The sequence below is a fragment of the Lutjanus erythropterus genome, chromosome 17 (genome assembly GCF_056507025.1).
Source record: "Lutjanus erythropterus isolate fLutEry1 chromosome 17, fLutEry1.hap2, whole genome shotgun sequence".
NCBI classification, from domain to species: domain Eukaryota; kingdom Metazoa; phylum Chordata; class Actinopteri; order Lutjaniformes; family Lutjanidae; genus Lutjanus; species Lutjanus erythropterus.
In genome coordinates this window covers 10421229-10442664 of record NC_139333.1, presented here as the reverse complement: position 1 = coordinate 10442664, position 21436 = coordinate 10421229, and the positions used below count along the sequence as shown (strand labels likewise).

The window sequence follows — 21436 nt, the reverse complement described above, 5'->3', positions numbered from 1 at the left end:
GTGGAGATGTCTGCAGTCTTTCAACTATAATGGAAGTAGAAGGCACTCAGCTTGTGTTGCTTAGAGTGCCAAAAAAAGTCGGCAGGTGTAGTTCAGTATAAAGAAAATAGTTATTACATGAAATGCTCACAACAAGGTCTGTGGATTATCTGTGGAAACCCGTTCATGATCTCTGGAAAGATCGCTGTTGAGTTTTCCAAATAGGGCTGCAACGAACTTTCATTATCATTTAATCGATTAATGGATTAATGGTCAAGTCTATAAAATGTCCAAAAATTGTGAAAAATGCTCATCACAATTTTCCAGAGCCCAAAGTGATGTCTTCAAATTGTTTCTTTTGTTCACCCAGCAGTCCAAAACCCAAAGACTCATCACTTACTATCATAAATGACAAAGAAAAGCAGCAAATCCTTACATTTAAGAAGGTAAAACCAGCAAGTGTTTGACATTTTTCCTTGAAAAAATAACTAAAATGATTAATCCATCATCAAAATCTTAGCAATTAATTTTCTTTTGATCTAAATAAAAGACAAATTGATTAATAGTTGCAGCTCTGTTTTCAAATGTATGTTTTTGGCACCACAAGCCGAGTGCCATCTAGTCCCATTATAGTCGAGAGAAAGCAGACCTCTCTATGGTTGAATTCTCCAAAACTAAACAACTCACATCAAAACAATCTATATGGATAAATACTACAGGTAAGGAAGGAGGAAAGATTTGTATTTTTTATTTTGGGGTGAACTGTCCCTTTAACACAAGATTTATTTTGATGAACCTAAGAACTTGGACTGGACTACATCCTGCCACGTTTGACTTTTGCTTAATCTCATCAACACCATTAACGTCTGCATAAACCAACACAACAGTGTGTCCGGGGTCAGTGTCGATGGCTGATGAGGTCCAGTTCCATGCAGAGATTTGATTTGTAGCTGCCTTAAGGGAGTCAGAGGTCAAAGGTCACGCATGATTGATAAGGCTTGTCCCTGCGGAACAACACTGGAATGTTATCTGTGAAACACATGACTCATCGGAAGTGTCTCTATAGCAACAGCCACTGGGTTGTGACCGAGAGTGAGAGGTTCTTCGGCTTTAAAAGGGTCTTTTTGATTACACAGGCTTTCTCCTGTCTGCTAGCTTAACTACACAGATCCACTCTGTGCTTTTAGCCTGACAAGATATAATACTGTCATTGATGAGAGTCACAGCTATTCTGGCTTAAAGACAGGGGCCAACTGAAGCTCTGCAGGATGACTATTCACTGTCCTTGTCATGCCAGGTGCCTGACTGGGACAGTCAGTGTCAACATTAGGCTGGCTGTCACTACACCATGACAAGTTACTGTTCAAGTCTACTTAAAAGTCTAGCCAACATACAACCCCAGTTCCTAAACAGTTGGCATGCTGGGAAATCATAAACAGAATGCAATGATTTGCAAATACTTTTCAACTTATATCCAATTGAATACAGTACAAAGACAAGATATTTAATGTCCAAGCTGATTAACTTTTTGTAAATATACATTTCTGAATTTCATGCCTGCAACGTGTTCTAAAAACAGGACAGGAGCATGTTTAGCACTGTGTTACATCACTTTTTCTTTTAACAACACTCAGCAACACTGATTGTTGAAGTTTAAAAACTGAAACTCTTATTTTGTTTTTCATAATGCACCACACATTTTCAATGGGAAGCAGGTCTGGACTGCAGGCAGGTCAGTCTAGTAACCAAACACTTGTGCTACAAAACCCCTTTGCAATGACGGCCCTGAGACAGATGCCATCTGGGTGGCAGCAAGTGTTGCTCCAAAACCTGTATGTACCTTGCAGTATTTACGGTGTTTTCACAGATGTGACACTTGGCAATGATGCCATTGGTACTAACACAGCACCACATCATCACAGATGCTGGCCTTTGAACTTTACACTCATAACAGTCGGGAGGACATGACATCTATGATTTCCAAAAACATCTGAAACGTGACGATCATCTCTTGTGGATGCCCTTTTTATATCATGATGCTATCACCTGTTATTTAACTTGTTCACTTGAGGAATGATCCAAACAGGTGTTTTTTGAGTTTTCCATCTTTTCCAGTCTTTTATTGTCCCTGTCCCAGCTCTTATGGAATGTGTTGCACATTTACAAAAACCAATAAAGTTTATTAGTTGGATCATTAAATATCTTCCACCTGAATAGAACTCAAAAATGATTTGTAAATCATTGCATTTTGCTTTATTTTTGTTTCACACAGGACCCCAACTTTTGTTGGACTCAGGGATGTAGTCTGATGATGCAAAGAACTTGCTTCAATTGGCAGTGCTTGTGAGAAAGTCAAAAACAGATCGCACGCACCAGTGCCAAACCAAACAGGTGTGTCTTCTGTTTTTTAAAAAGTAAAAAAGCACAACTGGCAAGAGAAAGTGGGAGTCTACAAGCGTCTCAAAGGGACAAACATGTACTCAAGAGTTATGACAAACAATGTTCCAAATATAAATGGGAACACTGGGGTCTAGAGGGCAAAATGAGCAGAGATGGAGGGAGACAAATGCAGAGGGAGGATCAACAAAATACCAGACAATTGTGTTCCAAAAACAGAATGGAGACGGAACTCAGGAATTCCACAGCAGATATCCGCCTCCGTCCGCCTCCGTCCGCCTCCCACCCCTCCTCTCCTTTCCCTCCCTCTGTTCTTGCGCTCTTACGTCATTCCTGACCCACGGTGGCCCCCGGCATTCCCAAAACAGCTGGGTCAAATACAAACTTAACTAAACACACTCTCGCACATGCGTATACACACACACACACACACACAAGCGCACAGTCTGCTTCCATAGGCTACAGGCTTGGACATCTTCAGCCCAGTTAGTACCTGGCACAAAACAAGCAGGGGATTCCCCTCCCTGTGCTCTAAGACGGACGGTGTTCCTGTGTGGGTGTAGTGGAAATGTTTGGGTTACATGGCACTAGGAGTATTCCTCTTCCTTTCATTGTAACAAACTGGGGTTAGGCACAAAACACCATATGGTCAAAAAATAAAATATGCGGAGGAGTGGGAGAACCTAGGCCAAAAGGAGCTGAAAATCAGGCAGCAGGGTGTGTTTTTCCTGCCGCTATGTGATGACATCAACACACGGTCAATCCCATGACGCGTCAATGAGCAGGGAATCCCAATACAGAATAGGATAGACGGGGAGAGGGTGTCAGTCTGTCTGTGTTTGTTTATTGGTTCCTAAGAGAGAGGATGTTAACATGCCTGGACAAGTCCAGAATGAACAAAAATAACATAACATGACGCATTAAGAGTGGACTTAGGCATTCAGCCACCGATGGCAAACAAAATACTCTTTGTTTGAATTGGGAATATATGACAGAAGTGTTCAAACAGCTGGTTGCTACCTTACAAAATGCCCTCAGTCATTACATACAACTACAAGGATGAGTGCATGCAAGCTCCCTGGTATTTTTGGAGTATTTCTGGTGGTACCCCCCTGTGGATGAGCTGCTACGAAGGCGAGCAGCAAGGAATGGACAGCTGGCACAAGAATGCTGGATGGCTCTTTGGCACCCTTGGAGAACCATATTCAAAAAAAGCCTTGAGATGAAGAAGCTAAAAATAAACAAAATGCCAAAGACTCACACCTGAGATGTAAATGGTATCAAATGGAGGGACCTAGGGGACCACGCAGAGGTGGCTGGGTGCAACAGCAGCTGATATGACATGGATGAGTTGAACATATAGCTAAAACTACAAGATAAAATTCAGATGGGGCCTCCAATGCTCACTTTTTATTCTCACTTTAATCTCTTTGCAAGACTTTGAAGATGGAAGTGACTAAAGGGAAAAAGTACTTTGAAAATCCTGGTAAAACTAAGTATACAACCCTGATTCCAAAAAGGTTGGGATACTGTAAAATGTAAACTTAACCCAGAGGGAACCAATCGCAAAACAAAACCATTGTACCTGTCACTTCACTGGCGGACAACCTTATCTCTTCCTGTTTTGCTGACCAGTGAACTAGCAGTATGTTTGCAACCAAAATGTGGACTGGTAGGGGACAAACCTGAACTCATGACAATGTGAGCAACACCTATGTTATAAAATTAGTCAACACCTTGAGTCTTACAATAATGTTGTTTTTTATGCAGTGCCACCTGAGGAGTCAAAGGTCACAGCTATTCAATGTTGGTTTTTGGCCTTGCCTCTTACGAGAAGAAATGTATCCAGCTTTCCTTGGATCTTTTAATGATATTATGGACTACAGATGGTGAAGTTCATTGCAATTGTGTGATGAGAAACATTCTTAAACTGCTGGGCTATTTTCCCACACAGTTTTCCACAAAGTGATGAACCTCACACCATCCTTGTTTATGAACCTCTGAGCCTTTCAATGATACCCCTATCTGTTCCCCATTAACCTCTTTAACTGTTTCCAAACAGGTGTTTTTGAGCATTCACAACTTTCCCAGTCTTTCATTGTCCCAACTTTATTGGCTGCATACAATTCAGAATAAGTGTATATTTACAAAAACAATACATTTATCCTTTGCAATGTTCAATATCATGTCTCTGTACAGTCTTAAACTGAACATAAGCTGAAAAGGACTTGCAAAACATTGTATTCTGTTTTTATTGACATTTTACACAGCATCTCAACTTTTTTGGAATCAGGGTCATACTTTATTGGTGAGTGTTAAAAACATTCAGGGAAATGATAGGAAATCCCTATCTGTAGTTGGAGAAGAAGTGGGAAGCTAGGAAAAGAACATAGCTCTCATAGCAACGCTACACAAATATTCCAGGATGGGTTTTCCATTAAGTAAAGGATAAACTGAGAATTTTGCTTTTGAGACAAGGAGCGACACAGACATCTCAGGAATTAAGGGGTCAAATGATTTCTATTTCTCCATGGCTTACTCCCTTTTCCTTTATTTGACAGCAATGTTCCTAAGAAGTGTGACACAGAGCCCGAAGAATCACAGCGGATGATTTTCAGACAGAGGCAGAGCAATTGTGTCATTGAGGAACAGTGAAAGTCGATTGTCAGACTTAATATAATGTCCCTTCTTCTATGAAAAGTACCCTAAGCGGTTAGTCACCACTGTCCGCCTGTCCACTTGCATTACTGCATGCTGGCATTAAATCTAACTCTAATGTTCTAGCTGTCACTCAAACACATTGTGGCCCACATAAAACCCATATCACCTGAGACAAGAGGAAGGTGCTGTTTGTTTACATGCCGGCTACAAAAGAGGGTGGGGAGAAGAATGCAAAGAATAAAAAGGGTGTCCGACATTGTGTCTTTGGGTGTTTCAAGGAGTACAGGAAAGCCAGCTGAGTTATGACACCTCCCATTCAAACACAAAGACAATCACGCATCGCTGGAATGTCTTTGCTGAGTAGCCAGTACTGTGTCCAAACTCCACCTGCTTTCACACGCTCACACAGAGCTATGTAGATACACATAACTTATGTAGACAGATCCACAGCCACACTGAGTTCTGCGCTTCTTGTCACTACAGACGCGCTTCTCAACCATGTGTCAAAATCAACAGTCCAAGACAAATATCTTATTTTCAAACAAGCACTACACCAGCTGAACTCACTGATTAGCAATCTTCAACCAGAGAGGAGGATCTATTAAGTGATGTCAGCTGCTGTTTTGTTGGCACAAAAATGTGCATACTTTTGGGTCTGCTCAGCACATGGTCCAGCTGCTCTATAAGCTTCAATCAGACAATTTTGCATGTTCCCTTGTTTCTCTGTTTTGTAAGACTACTCTGGTATTTGATGTGCATCCAATACTGGCTTGGTCATATTGTAATAATTAAAGGGAAATGCTGACACTTTTCATACAAATGTCCAGTCAGTGTTGATGGTAAATGTAGTCTACTGAAGCAATAACTTCCCTAGTGTGGGCTATATTGATTGAGACAACAGGCTCTCCTGCTGCAAAATCTGTTGCTTTTCCTGAGTCCAGTGATGTCACTGTGTGCAGGAAGAACTACAGGCTGTTTCAACAAGGCTTTCTAGTGTCTGGGTAGCCAGAGAACATGATGGATGAGTATTTTTGTCACCTAACACTATATTTCGGCCAATAAAGTAATTGGAATAGGAAAGGAATTGTCTAGTTAGATCTTAATGGCACATGACAAATGACAAGTGATGGTTTCAGTGTACAGTTCTTCCTGACTGTTTACTGTTCTCCAGTTATTTAGTCAAAGTTACATATACATACTTTGTGAGGTTTTGTGTAACCAACAGATTTGATTCAAAAGGGACAAAACAGGTCCAAGTAACTGCAGCCACTGCCTAACAGATGCAGCCATTCCCGAGTTAAGAGCTGGTCGGAGCTCTACGGTCAGATTAATGATTTACCTGTAAGAGGTCATCGCTGAGGACTTCTGTTTTCTCCGCTCTGTGGGTGAGAAAAGACAACAGAGAATGTACAGATTAGTGCTGACAGACGACGATAGCACATAAGTAGCAGTATTTCAAAACAGCGTGCAGTCACTGTAAAAATATCTGCCAGACAAATTACACTCCTGAAAGACTGGTTTCCATGTTCAGCCTGAACAGTAAAATTGTGTCAGGTATTAACCTGGGTATCCGTGGGAATGTTTCAAGAGAGGGTGGGACTCGGTTGCCATGGCTCAACCAGTCAAGTAAGAGGCTGGTATCCAGGCAGACCGGAGGAAAAACATGTATCACTTCAGACTACAGTGTTGCAGCTGCATGAACTGTGACAAGCCTGAATTATATCTCATAATAAACATTACTAATGCAGAGACTCCGTTAAGCTAAATGAGAAGGCATGTTTCACACAGACGGCATGCTTCTGCTGATCAACAAGTCTTGATTTCCTTAAGCCACAGTTAGCCAGGCTCACAGGGTTATGCACAGTGTAGCCATGCAGTCCTGCTCCGCCTGAGCCTATTAATAGTAAACTAATAGTTGGACTTGGAGAGGTCAGACAGATTAGATTCACTTAAAGGGAGAAGGCTGGGAAACTGAGGCTCAGCTCATACTGCTTATTAACACCTTCACACAGGGCTGATGGCTTCTGTGGCTACTGGAGGAAACAGGCTACAGTACAGTCAGAGAGTCACTGACTGGAGACGAGTTCAATGCTATGGTTTACTTGAAAATATAAGAAGGAAACATTTAGCAAAAAAAAACAATGCCTAGATTGTTTAACACCTACTGTATTGTTATGTTTCAGGAACAGATGCCATATTATGAAGCAAATATATCCATCACTTATCATGCATTTGGGGAGAGCCTTTTCATCAGTGAACTGATGCACTGATGCAACTCAGAGTAACTGTGAATACAATAGCTGTACAGATCTGATATCAGTGTTTTTTTTACAGATTTAAAACGCACTGAGTCTCGGTGGGCGAGGTAACATGAGGCCATGGATTCCTGTGGAGCTAAACTAAAACTTATCCATAACTTAGGGAATGTAAGTGATGATGAAATATTAATGAAGAAGCTGTATTTGATGTGGGTCAGTCATGTCTGGTCAATATCCAACCAACTTAAAATGTCCAAATTAGCTCCAATATCTCTGTGCATCCTTCTGAATTTCATACTTGGGAATTTTTAAGATTTATATAGCAAAACAAAGATTTAAAGATGGTGTCTCAGAATCACTTCCTGAAAACAATTCATGGTACAAGACATTCACAACATTAGACAGTGTATTTAACTAAAAGACAATTATGTGTAAGATAAAAGAAGTTAACTTATTTGTTTTTGTAATAATGACATTTATTTGTATGTGTAGAGTGTGATCAATTATTTTTCATATTCTTTAACATCTTGTTGCTTATTTAGGTTGTTGTGCATTTTCTCTGCTTTAGTAGATTTAAATTTTTGGCATTGTTATGTATTTTGTTTCATGTTTATTGTTTTGTTCATTTTTTTTGGTGTTTTTCAATGTCATGTTTTTGTCCAAAATATATAATACAAAAGCAAGAAAAAAAAATCAGGGGAATAATTTACCATAAACACAGAATATTATGTATGTTCACTGTTAGCTAACGCTATGCATCATTATCCAAGTAAAATACACACGTATTAGTACTTACAATGAAAGAAGAAGAAATTTTGCTCTACTGTTGACTTCCAGTGTGACAACAGAGACAATGGGAAATGTGTTGCATGTAATTTTGGGAAATGAGGAAATCCGCAACTTTATTTTAAGGGCACAACAGCCAGTTCAAAACAGGGCATGCCAAACTAGCTGTGTGGGTAGTTTAATTTTAGAAGAACCGTTACAGCCACACTCCAAGGCATCCACAGCACTGTTTTTGTCCATAGTATAATTTCTACGCTGAAATTTATTATCATCAGACAAACTTTGTTAAATTTTAACCATGGCTAGTACAAATCTATCATACAAACCACCAGGCAGCAACAGCTGACCATTTTAGTTATATGCTTAAGTGTCTTAAGTTGCTGATAAATGTTTAGATTTAGATTCTGCACATAATGAGCTGGTTCCCAACATATGATAATAATAAAGACTAATCTAAAAGCACTGCAGAATGTCTAGATGTAACCTTATGTTGATACTTGCTGTAAACATGAATCTCAATAAAGCAGGAAGCATGATATCTATGTGGTCTGATGAGAACTGCATAATACTATATAGGAAATAGAGCTAATGAGCAGACCTTCAGTAATATTCCTCTATTCCGTTACTCTCATGTGACTCTATTGTCATACTTTCCGTCTCTTTACTGTTATGCAGAATAAGGAATTTGCAGGTATTGTTGCGTCTAACTAATGTGTAAACTTCCAGCTTTCCAACTGAAGTGACCTGTAGACAGTTGCTTGCCTGCATTTTGGGTAACCGGAGCTCTAAATGAAGCCTGGGCCCTCCTCCAAAAACTGCTCTCTATGAACTATAGTAACCTCGTCACAGCTGCTTTCAATTACAACACAGAGGCAGGGAGCGGGGAGAAACCGAGAGAGACTGACAGAGAGGAGACGACAGTTTGGGGGTTTGAAGGAAAGAAATACAAATACTGAACTATTGGGGGTGGGGGGTTAAAGACTCCTAAAACTGCCAAACCAGAATAATCTCGAGGCTGGAGATGAATGGAAAGATTTTTCACTGGAGGAGAGCCACAGTCAAGCTGGTTAGGTCGCACAGAGTGAGGAGCTACATGTATAACCCACAGAAACCTACAGACAAGACTTCCAGCTAGCTGCAGGAAAAAAAATGTGAGCCACACACACTTTATATTAAACACACACATGGAGAGCGTGATTATAAAGCCACAATATGGTTTCCATGTTTTCGTGTCGTCTACATGCTGCAGAGCTCTTTATGTGGTCCTGTCGAGGGTCTGATCATAAAAACCAGAGTGTTCATTGAGCAGGCAAGCAAGCTAGATGTCACAAGAACCAATCAGAACCAAGTCAATGCCAAAGTTCTGAAAACGTGACAGTACTCGTTTTTCTACAGCACCATAGATACCAGGGATGCAGTTCTTCTGAGCTTGATGGGGACAGCGTATGCTTTCAAGTGTGTTAGTCTGCCTTTAAATGCCAAAGGAAGAAAGAAAACACGGACCAGCATGGAATAAAAACAACAACAACAACATGTGTGAGACAGTGACAAGTGCAGCTGCACTGACAGCTCCACCTCAACTTGTCAAAAAGAAAAAAGTAAACAGTGGATGAACAGTCAGATGAAAGGAGTAAAGACTTCCAACTGACCAAAGCATCTCAAAGACAGACATCCAGATAGTGACTGAGTTTAACAAATGTTAATGTTACATTAACAAGGTATTCGCCTTGTTATCCATGTCCGGAAATACACAATACCATTATTTTTGTTTGAGAGAACTGGCTTTGCTATGTTACCAACTATGTTCCTTGATGTGTGTAATGGCTAAACACTAAAGGCTACAGTGTTTATGAACGTAATTTAATCATATCTTGAAGTAAGCTACCGTCTTAACTCCTTAAAGTTCAATCCATGTCATCTGTCATCAGAACGTTCATCAGAGTTATGTTAAGATGCAGCAATTAATTGATTAAACTATCTGCAACAATTTTGATAACTGGTTAATCAGTTTGAGTATATATTTCTTTTTAGAAGCTAATTTCAGCTTCTAAAATGTGAATCTGCTCTGTTTTCTTTACTTCTCTATGGCAGTAAACTGAAAATCTTTGGATTGTGGACAAAACACAACATTTAAGTCATTGTGGGCTTTGGGAAGCACTGATCTGAAACATTTTTCTCCATTTTCTGATATTTTATGGACCAAACAACTAATCAGCATATTAATCTACAATGAAAATAATTGTCAGTTGCAACCATAGTTTTATCTGTCACCTTATCACCAGTAAATTTAAACTGCTTGCACTCGGAGTTCAACTTATATTCAAGATAAGCAGCAGAAATGAGTTTGCGCTTCATTAATTTTAATGACAACATGTTCCTCTACCAGTGATGTGCATTAGACAGTAAATATTCCCCTCTGTCTTTTGTCCTAGAAGCCCAGGGGAGTTTTCATTTCAGGTGGCAAAGAAAAAAACACAACAGCTAAATTTCATCATTGTTTTTGCTTGCTACTGTGGTACTGACTTGGGTATCGAGAATCTGGGGAATTCTGGTATCAACTACTAAATGACATCCCTATTGCAAACTGGTTGGATCACACTTGTGTGAACCAACCCCAAAAAGAACTGTGTCACAGAGGCAAATAAATAGGCTGGGTGCAGCCTGGGCAGGGCACAACACAACAACAAACAAAACAACAATTGTTTTGCCGGCATCAGCTGACCCAGAGAGAACAGAGCTGACCCCATCGCGCCTCAGTGAAGCAGCAGCCTTTGGAGAAAGTGTGTCACTGTGTGCGCCGCATGTGACTTCTTAACAACAAGAGATCCTCACTGCACAGCCACGGCCCGCTACATCAGAATGGTAACCATGACGATCTACTACCAAAGTGGAAGGGGAGTAAGTGAATACTGCAGCCATAAGCACAATAGAGCGGCTGTTACCGGCCACTCAACACAATCAGCAGGCTGGGAAAGAGGGAGGGTCTGCCTCTTACGGTTGCAACAGTTGGCAGCTTAAGGCATAAGGTAATGGATACTGGGCCCAGATGAAAGGAGCTGGAGAATAATTGAGTGACTCAGCCTACACAACCTTCCTAATGTGCCTGATTATGTGAGCTGTTACGTTAACATTAGACCTGGGCAAGAGCGAGCAAAACAAGGGGGTAAACACTGAAGGCTGAACATCGGTACTGGCCAATATTCGCTGTGTTGACCACCATCAGTCTGTCTGCAAATAACATGACATTCACCAATAGCAGTTGTTGATGTTTACTAGAGGTGTGGCATTATTTTATTTTTTTTTATTAAAGTTTCTTTGTTTCCCAGGATTTCCTGTTTCCCTAAATTTATATCCCAATGTTCTAACATAATTAATCATTTTTTCCATATGATAAAATGTCAGAAAATAGTATGAATAGTCCATCATAATTTCCATCGGGCTATCGAAAGTAGGTGAGTTGAATCATCAGTGAACTGAGATTCTTCAAGCAGTCATTTTTTGTTTTGTTTCCTGTCATAAAGCGAATCATACATTTATTTTTATATTTGCTGGCAAAAAAAAAACTTCTGGCAACATGTGCTGGAGAGAGAAGGGGAAACAAGGAGTTGGTAAACAAGTTTCTGTTCTTGTTTTTTGGCTATAACTGCGCACAGGCTGTAAACTTTATAAACCAAGACTCAAAATCATCCCAAAGCCCAGAGCTAAAGTGTGATGGAAGCAAAGAAGGGTGATAGAAATGGGAGTGCAGGTGACATGCAGTACTGATCATAATATTTGATCGTTATCACCAAGCCTTAATTAGTATGAAAATTAGTATGACAAATGACAAACTTAACAACAGCCCAGCCTAATACCTCAGATCTAGCACTAGCTGTGCCACAAAGGGATCCCAGCTGACACACCTCTTTGTCCTTGAGGCACGAGCTCGGTGAGACATGGGGGAAACGCCCAGAGTCACCTATCCCTGTTAATTCAACTGTGACATTTTGCTGATCCCTGTGGGGCAAATCTTTTCAACACGGCTCCCTCTCCTGTGAATCAAGGACTTTCAAATGAAACGGATCTACATTAGATTGTAAAATACTGCGCTAGTCAGAAAATTGTAGTTGTTAGATATGGGATCAAAACAGATTATAACAGTGAGGGAGGAGAAAAGCTCGAATGAAAACTGTATACATTCTGTGACCACTCTTAGTTGAACTGCAGGAGGTGATAACTGACCTGACTTGGGATGCAATTGGCAAACACTGAGCTACAGAACAAGACATTCACATTCAGTAAGTGGTTGTAATCTCATGTCTGTTTTGATTCATTGACTGACATTGATCTGGTGTTGCACAAACAACTACCTCACCAACCCAGATAAACTCAAAGTGATGCAGAAATTACACTAATATGGCATATTAGGTTTTTCACCAGGAAATGGGTTAGCTGAGGTGGCACACACTGAGCTGTTTGTCTCTACTTTTCTCATTCTTAAAAACTCCCTTTTTTTCTCTCCGACACTGCAGCATGCTTCTAATGAATTACTCTGAAGTGAACGTATAATGTTATCGAAGACCTGCTGAGCTGAATGACGACTGAAAAAACAAGATGCAGCATGTTAATAATGATCTAGATTCAGACAGAAAACAGCTGTGTGTTAAATGGAGCTCTGTTGGTGGGGGGATTTTGTTTACTACTGAAACAATGAAAAACAATCCAGGAAGTCCAGTTTAATTACAGATTAGTGCGTTTAAAGGCTTATCAGACACATACGCTGCACAACGGTTTGTAACACACAGACAGGATTTTACTACTCTGGATAGTTATCACAGCACAGCGGCAACTATTTCATCTTGTTGCGACGACCACAACATAACATGCAAACCCCCCGACTTAGTGGTGATTAACTTTTTCTGAAAACTTTGAAAAATGAATTTGATTGAGTGCTCAATTTTAAACCAACTGCTGACTCCTCACTCCTCTTAAGCTGCCGGTTGGGACCACAAGTCTTCAACAACTGCTACGCTAAAAGCAAGGCTTACTTAGTCTATTGCAGGCCACATTTTGGCCTTTGTGGTGGCTCAAAAACTGACATCCATCTGAAAAGTTTTGTCTCGTCTTAAACCGGAGCGTCTTCACATTAATTCCGTACCTAATGTGTCATGACCCACTAAAGACACAACTCAAGATGAATAAATCCCTGCCATTGCTGTAGGTCGCCATTGTGCATTGACACATTGGACTGTTCAAGGTCTGCTGCAGATCGCACCACAAAATCAACTGTAACTCTCTAATTTCTGAACGGATTTTCATGAAATCTGGGTCTTCACAAACCTGAAAAACTGAACATGTAACAATGGTTACTTGCTGGAAATTCGGTTACTGGGGACAATCTTATTAGCTCTATGCCAAAAAAAATAGAATCTTCTGAATAGCTACAACTTCCACTGGGACATGCAGGCTGCAACCTATGAACAGGTAATATCAGGTATAAATCATTTAGAACTTCAACTTTGGTGAGTTTCACCAAAAATGTAGATTTTTATATCTATTATGGTTGTTTGCAATGTTCTAAATAAATAACAATGTTTGAATCTTGAAGAAAACTGACACTGTAATAACACTTTATTAAAAAGTTTGCATTCATCTAGATAAAATAACATGCACTATACTGAGCACAACCTTTATTCAAAACTTTGCAAATCTCTGCTGGTCTCATCTGAGAGCTGTGGTGGCATTGTAGTAGGAGATCTTGACTGAGTGCACTAACCAGAGCGTCTACTGACATTAGCAGAGCTAATCCTTATTCCACTATTAAACACTGTGGGGAACCTTGCAAAATGTCACTTTGAAATGTTTGCAAACAACCAGCAGAGTGACTTCTATTAGCGTTAGTGGCTAATGTCACATGAGTAGACTGAAGTATTCATGTTATCTGTTTTAAAGGTGTTACTATCTGACCACATTAACCTGCAGCAAACATGCGTATTTACTGGGCCACAGAGATCAGAGATAGCAAACAGAAATAAGCTTCCACAGAGAGATACAAATCCTGCCATTTTCCCTGACATGAATCACGTGCTGTTTTTTTTTTCCCTGCACCTCAGTTTCAGCCTGTCTCTCTCTACATCAATCTTCCCAGATTTCTCTCCCCTCTTCTCTAGAAAGCAACTAGCATGACTCTGGGAGGCAGTTTCCTGTTTGTAGAAGAAGAAGGAGAGATTTCCTCAGAGCGGCTGCTTGCTGGACACAGTGTTCTGCCTTTGCACAATCACAGGAACCCAGGGGGCAGCGGAGAGGGCCTTTGCACTCCAAGTTTTTGCAGATGCAAATACACAAGCAGGCACAAACTTAATAGACAAAGCAGAGCATACTTGCTTTTTGCCCTAATCCAAATGCTGACAGATCACTCATTCAGCAGGGTATGAATATGAGTGAGCGATTAACCCTACTTGTGCATACAAAAGAGCGAGCAACTAGTGCACGCACACACACATACAAATGTCTGTTTTCTGCATTACATTCTCTCCAGTTCTAATTTACTGCTGGGAGGAAATTATGAGTATTCCAGCTGCCCTGGTTCTCCTGGTCTTGAATTTTGGCTGTAGGCACATCTCTTTGTAGACTCTGCTGATGGCGCTGTCATCAAATAAACACTGCAGGGTTGGCAAGAAGGCAATCAAACACCCTATAACTCTTACTGTCATGCTGTTAACAACAAACTCTCCCTTATTTTGTCAGCTTACTTGTGATTATTTTCATTTTCAGTTAATCTGTCACTCTTTTAAATTACCCATCTATCCATTATCTGTGACCGTTTATCCATTTAAGTGTTGTGAGGGGCTGGAGCCAATCCCAGGTTGGTTGACTCCCTGGTTAGACTGCTACGTCATAAGAGGGCTGGCGTATAAGGCCCTATGCCTCCACATTAGTTCTGGTTTTTGAACTGGTTCTATTAAAGATTTCCAGAACACTGGTGCTATATAACGAACCAGTTTGCACCAGTTTGGAGTGGAACCATTGTAACATTTTTTCGATCAAGCTGGGAACCAACTCTTTGGGTTTCAAAACTTTTTATTTATTTGCTAATAAAGCTGAAGTGAGAACAGGGAAGGGAGAGAAAGAGTGGGGGGATGACACACAGCAAAGGGCCACAGGTGGGAGTCACACCCACGGCCATGGCAGGGGATTCCCAGCCTCGGTACGTGGGGCGCGGTTTTGCACCAACTGAGCTGGACACCAAACCAATTTATCTTTGGTGGAAATGCATTGAACAGTTCCACATTAGGTGCACAAACCGGAACGGGGCTGGTTCCATGTTGGTGGAAAAGGCAAACAACAAGTTGACACTCATATTCACACCTACGGGCACTATAGAGTCACCAAACTCTCCAGCCCCCAAGCTAACTGACAGGCTCAAACCCAGAACCTTCTTGCTGTGAGGCAACAGTGCTAACTACTGAACCTATGTATTTTCCATGTAGTCTATAATATGACAAAAAATAATGCTCATTTAAAGTTGCACAGCCCAAAGTAGGCAAAGGCAATTGAAATTCTATATTAATATGGAAGATATTTCATTATTTCTAAATGTGGAAACTATAATTAATTTGGCCACGCTGCCTCTTTAAAGATGACACACTATTGTTTTCAGCCTGTGGGTAGTTTTATCTGGTACCATCCAGCACTGAGTGCACCCGCTGTTTGCCCGAGGTGCCAAATGCTGTTGATTTCTATGCACACACACACACTGTGAGCCACAAAATACACACACAATGCCACACATCATGAGAGCCAACCTCTCCTGATGAAAACACCTCCTGACACGTCTCACCCTCCTTTCCACACAAGGCCAGGCTGATGCCATCACTACTTTAGATATCCAGTTACATAGAGACTTTGTGTGTCATCACACAACAGCATAATGGCACAAGTTAACAAGCCTAAACACTGCAGAACACACCATCATTGTTTGGCTCTATGCTCCTTTTCAGAGAGTGGATCCACTCACTTAATAGCATAGACACTGACTGCAGCATTTTTTAAGTTCAGGAGTGGAGACAGACAGATACTTATCCATCACTTTACACACATTAATCTATTAATATGGTTTAAGTTTGATGTCTGGTAGAATCTGGGCGTCTAGTGTTTCACAAATGGGGAGGCTCTTACTGCCACTTTATAAGTACAAAGTGAAAGTGAACCTTGCTGAACAGTGCAGAGTATCTCACATCTCATCCACTAATGCATATTAGTCCTGTTGCACTGAGTTCTCATCTTTTTCTCCACGGCTGATGTCTGAACTCAGCTGCTCAGGGGCAAGTGAGACCAGACATGTACTTGACAGCGAATGTCTGGCTATGCTCCAACACACTGTCACAATTTGTTATCTGTTATCAGCTGATTTTTAGCTTTCAAAACTGTAAAACCCAATAATATCTTAACTGTCAACAACTGGCCTGTTGGTAAACTTAATGAAACATTTATGATATTGTAGCTTATTCCACAAAATATACTGTCACATTTGCACATTTCACATTACCTAAGTCATTTTTGCTGAGCTCATTGCTGCCAGCTGTATTAATATGTGTGTTTGTTTACATAAGAATGTCACCAATATTTTAGTCAATATGATGCCAGAATAAATAATAGCAGTGTTTTCCCTACCGATGTAAAATTTAGGTGCTGAAAAAACATGTTCAGATACATTGTGCTGTCATTTCTGGTAGGGCTTAACCAAGATTTAATTTTGGGGCCTATGCTGATACGGAAAGAAAAATCCAGTGTAAATATATTGGCCAATATTGGCCAGTACTTTAGACAGATTATAATATATAGCATATATGCATTAACACACATTTTTTGTAATGATCCATGAAAAGTGATCAACACAAATATGTAATGGAAATGGGATATTTCACAGTTTAACAAAAACATTACTGTCCAAAATGACATCAGGGTACTGAATTAATAATAATAATATTCATAATAACCGGACAACATATATGTTGATACTGATATAGCTCTGACATATATCAAGTCGGCTGGGGCTCTAATTTTTGGTTGTTATGTTTCTGTCTTCTTGTCATCTGATGTTTTTGCCTGTTTCACCATGGGCAACTTCCAATTCCTGAATATTCTTAAGAATTAAAAGTTCATTGCTCTTGTGTGCATGCATTATAATGCTATTAAATCATCATCACATCAGTGACATAAAATGGTCTTAAAATGACAATAATATTGTTTATTGCAATTATTTGTGGGACAATATATGATCCAACAAAAGCAGTTATCATGACATGTCAAATCCCACACAGTAGACGTGTCTGAAATCCTTACCCTCTTCTGCAAAAAGGCATATCAGGGGGGCAATGCTTATTTTCACTGGTAACTGATCTGACATTTTCTCAATTAATCAGTTAGTTGTCTGGTCCATAAAATGTCAGAAAATGGTCAAAAGTGTTGAATGACATTTCCCAAAGCCAAAGACGACATCTTCAAACGTCTTGTTCTGTCTACTACCCAAAGATATTTGATTTACAGTCATAGAGGAGTCAAGTAACCAGAAAATGTTCACATTTGAGAGGCTAAAGTCAGGGAATTTGGACATTTTTTCTTTAAAAAGGTGACTCACAATGTCTGTCAAAAAAGGCTGATGACTAATTTAATAGTTGACAAGTAATTGATGATGAATCATTGCAGCTCTACAGGTACTTGTTGACACTGGCTTCATGATATAATGGTGCTTGGCTTCATGCCTCACAGTCCAGTATGTTTTCTAAAATTTGCCAGACATTTCTGCTGGGTTTTTTTTTTTTTTTTACTGCAGCCAGACTCAGAAAGCAGAATGAGAGCTAGCAGTGACAGAAAGTGCATGACTCAGCTGAGGAAGAGTGAAAGAGTGACTGAGAAAAATGCACCATCATTGGGCTCCTCGCTGCTGTTTATATCCCATGTAGACAGTGCTGCTAACACTGCGGGCTGATTCAGAGTCTTTGGAGGAGGACATCTGGTTGGGTTCAGACAGCAGTGTGTGGACGCTGAAAGCATTACCCCATCTAGTTTTTATTTACATCAACAGTGTCATAAGCCTGGTTGTTGTCAGCCATTAAAAGCTAATGATTCATTTATGAAGGTCTGCGTGCACAGATTTTTAATGTATTCTTATCATTTCGCTGCCATAGCTGCTGGAGGAAGGAAAAGTATGCGTGGGAAAAAGTTAAATTATGTCTACGAGGATTGGAAGTGAGGACAGAAAGAGCAACAGTGTCTACTTCAGTAAACAACGCTGACTTCAATACTTGCCTGCCAACTGTTTGATTGGCGAGCTGTTTCATCCGATTGAACTGCTTCTTCATTTTCGCTTCCTTGCCAGTCTGTCCCTCCGAAGTTACGCTTCAAAGCCGGGCTTTGGTTTGTCATGAAGTTCACAGGGCCTCTCCCCCGGTTTGATTTTCCAAGCTGTCGCTATGACAGGGAAAAACAAGCGAGAGCCATTGAGCCCAAAGCCAATTAAAAATAGTTTGTAGCCTCGCTAGCCCCCGAGCTAGCCTTTCCCAAGTGGAAATCCTAGAGAAAAGTTCCCGTTGGGGGTGACGGCATGATCCGTGAACCTCCTTTTTTGTTTATATCCGTACATTAAAGTCCCGAAGTGAGCCGTGACTAACTTTCACTGGCATTACAGGCTTTTCATGCCTCTTCTCGGTGGTTGTCCTGACCGTTAGCCGGCGAGCTAACGTTACCGAGCTGGATAATCCGTCGGCCGCTTTCTCCCGGAGTGGAGCGGGGAGCTGAGTGAACAGCAGCAGCAGCAGCAGAGCGGCTCACCTCCGCCTCTGCCAACACACACACACACACACACACACACACACACACACACACACACACACACACACACACAGGACAGAGGAAGTAACGTTGGAGCTCCACACAGCATCTGCCACACAGACAGACAGCACCACCTCCCTCTGGACGCTGACAGACACACAGCCATACCGATGGAAACAACTCTTTACTACAATATAAGTAAGCGACAGAATGAAATATAACTTTTTCTGTAGTTTTTGTGCTTATACAGAATGTTTGTAGGAGGTTTTTGTGGAAGCCCATTTCCGTCACCGAAAGAAAAAAAAATATCCCCAAAGTAAGTCATAAAAAGTCATAGTTATGACATAAAAAGTCTAAATTATGAGATAAAAAGTCATAATTATGATATAAAAAGTAGAAATTATGAGGTAAAAAACTCATAATTATGAGATAAAACCATGCTAGCCATGGTTGTGCCTGAAAGGTGATGGATCCTTGAAGACAGTGCGCGTGCGCAGTTTGTATCTCATAATTTTGCCTTTTATCTCATAATTATGACTTACCTTGGGGATATGTTTTTTCTTTCAGTGGCAGAAATGGGCTTCCATTGTTTGCCAATGTGATGAAAATAAAAGATTCTGTAAGTCCTAATGAGAAACTTTCATGAAATTATCTATATCTCAAAATATTGACTTAGTAAGTTTATCATTATTTCGAGATACTAACTCACTATTTTGAGAAAGTTTCTAATTATTTTGAAATAGACTACTAATTCATTATTTCGAGATACTCAGTCATTAATTTGAGATACTCATTATTTTGAGATACTAGTTGTATTTTGAGAAAATTTCTCATTAATTTGAGGGCCTGGCACATTATTTTGAATTACCATGTCATTATTTTGAGATGATAACTCATTATTTTGAGATATTAACTCATTATTTTGAGTGAAAAACTTTTTTAAAATTTGTATTGAAACAGATAATATAGGCTACAACATACATACATACAAACATAAATGTACAACCATACACTCAAAAACATACAACAACATATGTAATATATATACACATACACACAAAATTAGTGACATACATAATAATATCCATACTCATGGTTACAACCCCCCCCAACTTATCATTTTGAGATGCTAACTCATTATTTCAAAAGAAAATTCTCATTATAATGACTTTCAGGATTTTTTTTTCATCACATTGGCCACAGCGGGCTTCCATACAGAATAACATATATTGTGATTTTACAAACTTGAATTTTAAGACCAGACTCATTAGTTCAACATTATGAAAGTAGCATTCTTATAGGGCCTTACTTTGTTTTTCTTCTTTTTTCTTTTGTCATATTTTTTATTACTTTTCATAATTGTACATAAGTCTAAGGTTGCACAATGTATCAGGCAACATTTACTAAAAATGAAGGTCGATTAGCTGATTAATCAATTAGTCAGTTGAATCTATTAATAATCGATTAATAATTTCAGTCACATATCAAGCAAAAATGACAAACATGAAATGTTTTTTAAATGTAAGGATCTTTTCTTTGTCGTTTTATGATAGTGAATGAAGACTCTGGATTTTGGACTGTTGATTGGACAAAAGAAGCAATTTGAAGACGTCACATTAGGCTCTGAGAAATCACGATGAGCATTTTTCACAATTATTTTGACATTTTATAGACTAAATGATTAATCTTGAAAATAATTGGCAGATTAATCAATGAAGGCCAGTGATCAATGATAGTTGCAGCCCCACCATGGAATCAACACATGGCAGTCATGTGAGCTATTGATCATAATATCCTAATAATAATATCCATGCACCCAAATTTAAAAAACAATGCATACAGTAATAATGGTCCACAAGAGGAGAGAGTCAGGTTTAATATTATCTCTACTGCACTTTGCATCTCATATGTGTTTCCTTTGCAGTTTATGTGATGTTCTGCTGTTGCAAAAAGGGGTTATTATGAGAGGAAATGTGTTTGTGCCAATACATTAACAAATAGTTCAACACTTTTTGAATGATTTGCTTTATTGGAGACAAAAAAAATCCAGATTTCCATTCTCATGGTTTCTCCCCTGTGTGGAAACTTTAGCAGCTTTATTAAAAAATCCATTTGAGGATTTTTATAAATAAAGCTGCTGAAGTTTCTTCCACAAGTAGGACAAGTCGTTCTCTCTTTTATGTGACTTTCTACATGCTGCACCGGTGGAATTCGGAAACACTCAACAGATGTCACAAAGGAATTTGTGAATATTTGAGAGACATAACACATCCTAAATGAGGTGGCCTAGGAATTTCCTACACAATTTGTGAGGAAATGTGTCAGAGTTTCTTTGAATTTCATATTTCACACGGGACCTGATGGATGTCCTGTCTCTGTTCTGCATCTTTTTGATGTGTTTTCTCTTGGTCTTGATCTCTTTCTTTTTTAACTACCCAAAGTGAGACAAAGTGAGATCCTACACCACTTTCTTTTTTCACTTTTAACATCCTTGCTGTCTTCACTTTCATCTTCACAATAAAACGGATGAAAGTGGTTGGCTG

General features: G+C 39.7%; 1 protein-coding gene across 1 annotated transcript in view; it reads right to left on the bottom strand.

The window, feature by feature from the left end:
• arhgap17a (Rho GTPase activating protein 17a) overlaps positions 1-18931 on the bottom strand; it is a 40398-nt gene extending 21467 nt beyond the window's left edge. The window contains exons 1-2 of the mRNA XM_084740619.1: positions 18372-18931; positions 6377-6416 (exon numbers count right to left, since the gene is read on the bottom strand). Of these exons, the coding sequence (XP_084596745.1) occupies positions 6377-6416; positions 18372-18424 (93 nt within the window). The 5' untranslated portion in view covers positions 18425-18931. The remainder of the gene's footprint in view (positions 1-6376; positions 6417-18371) is intronic.
• Positions 18932-21436: the final 2505 nt, after the last annotated feature.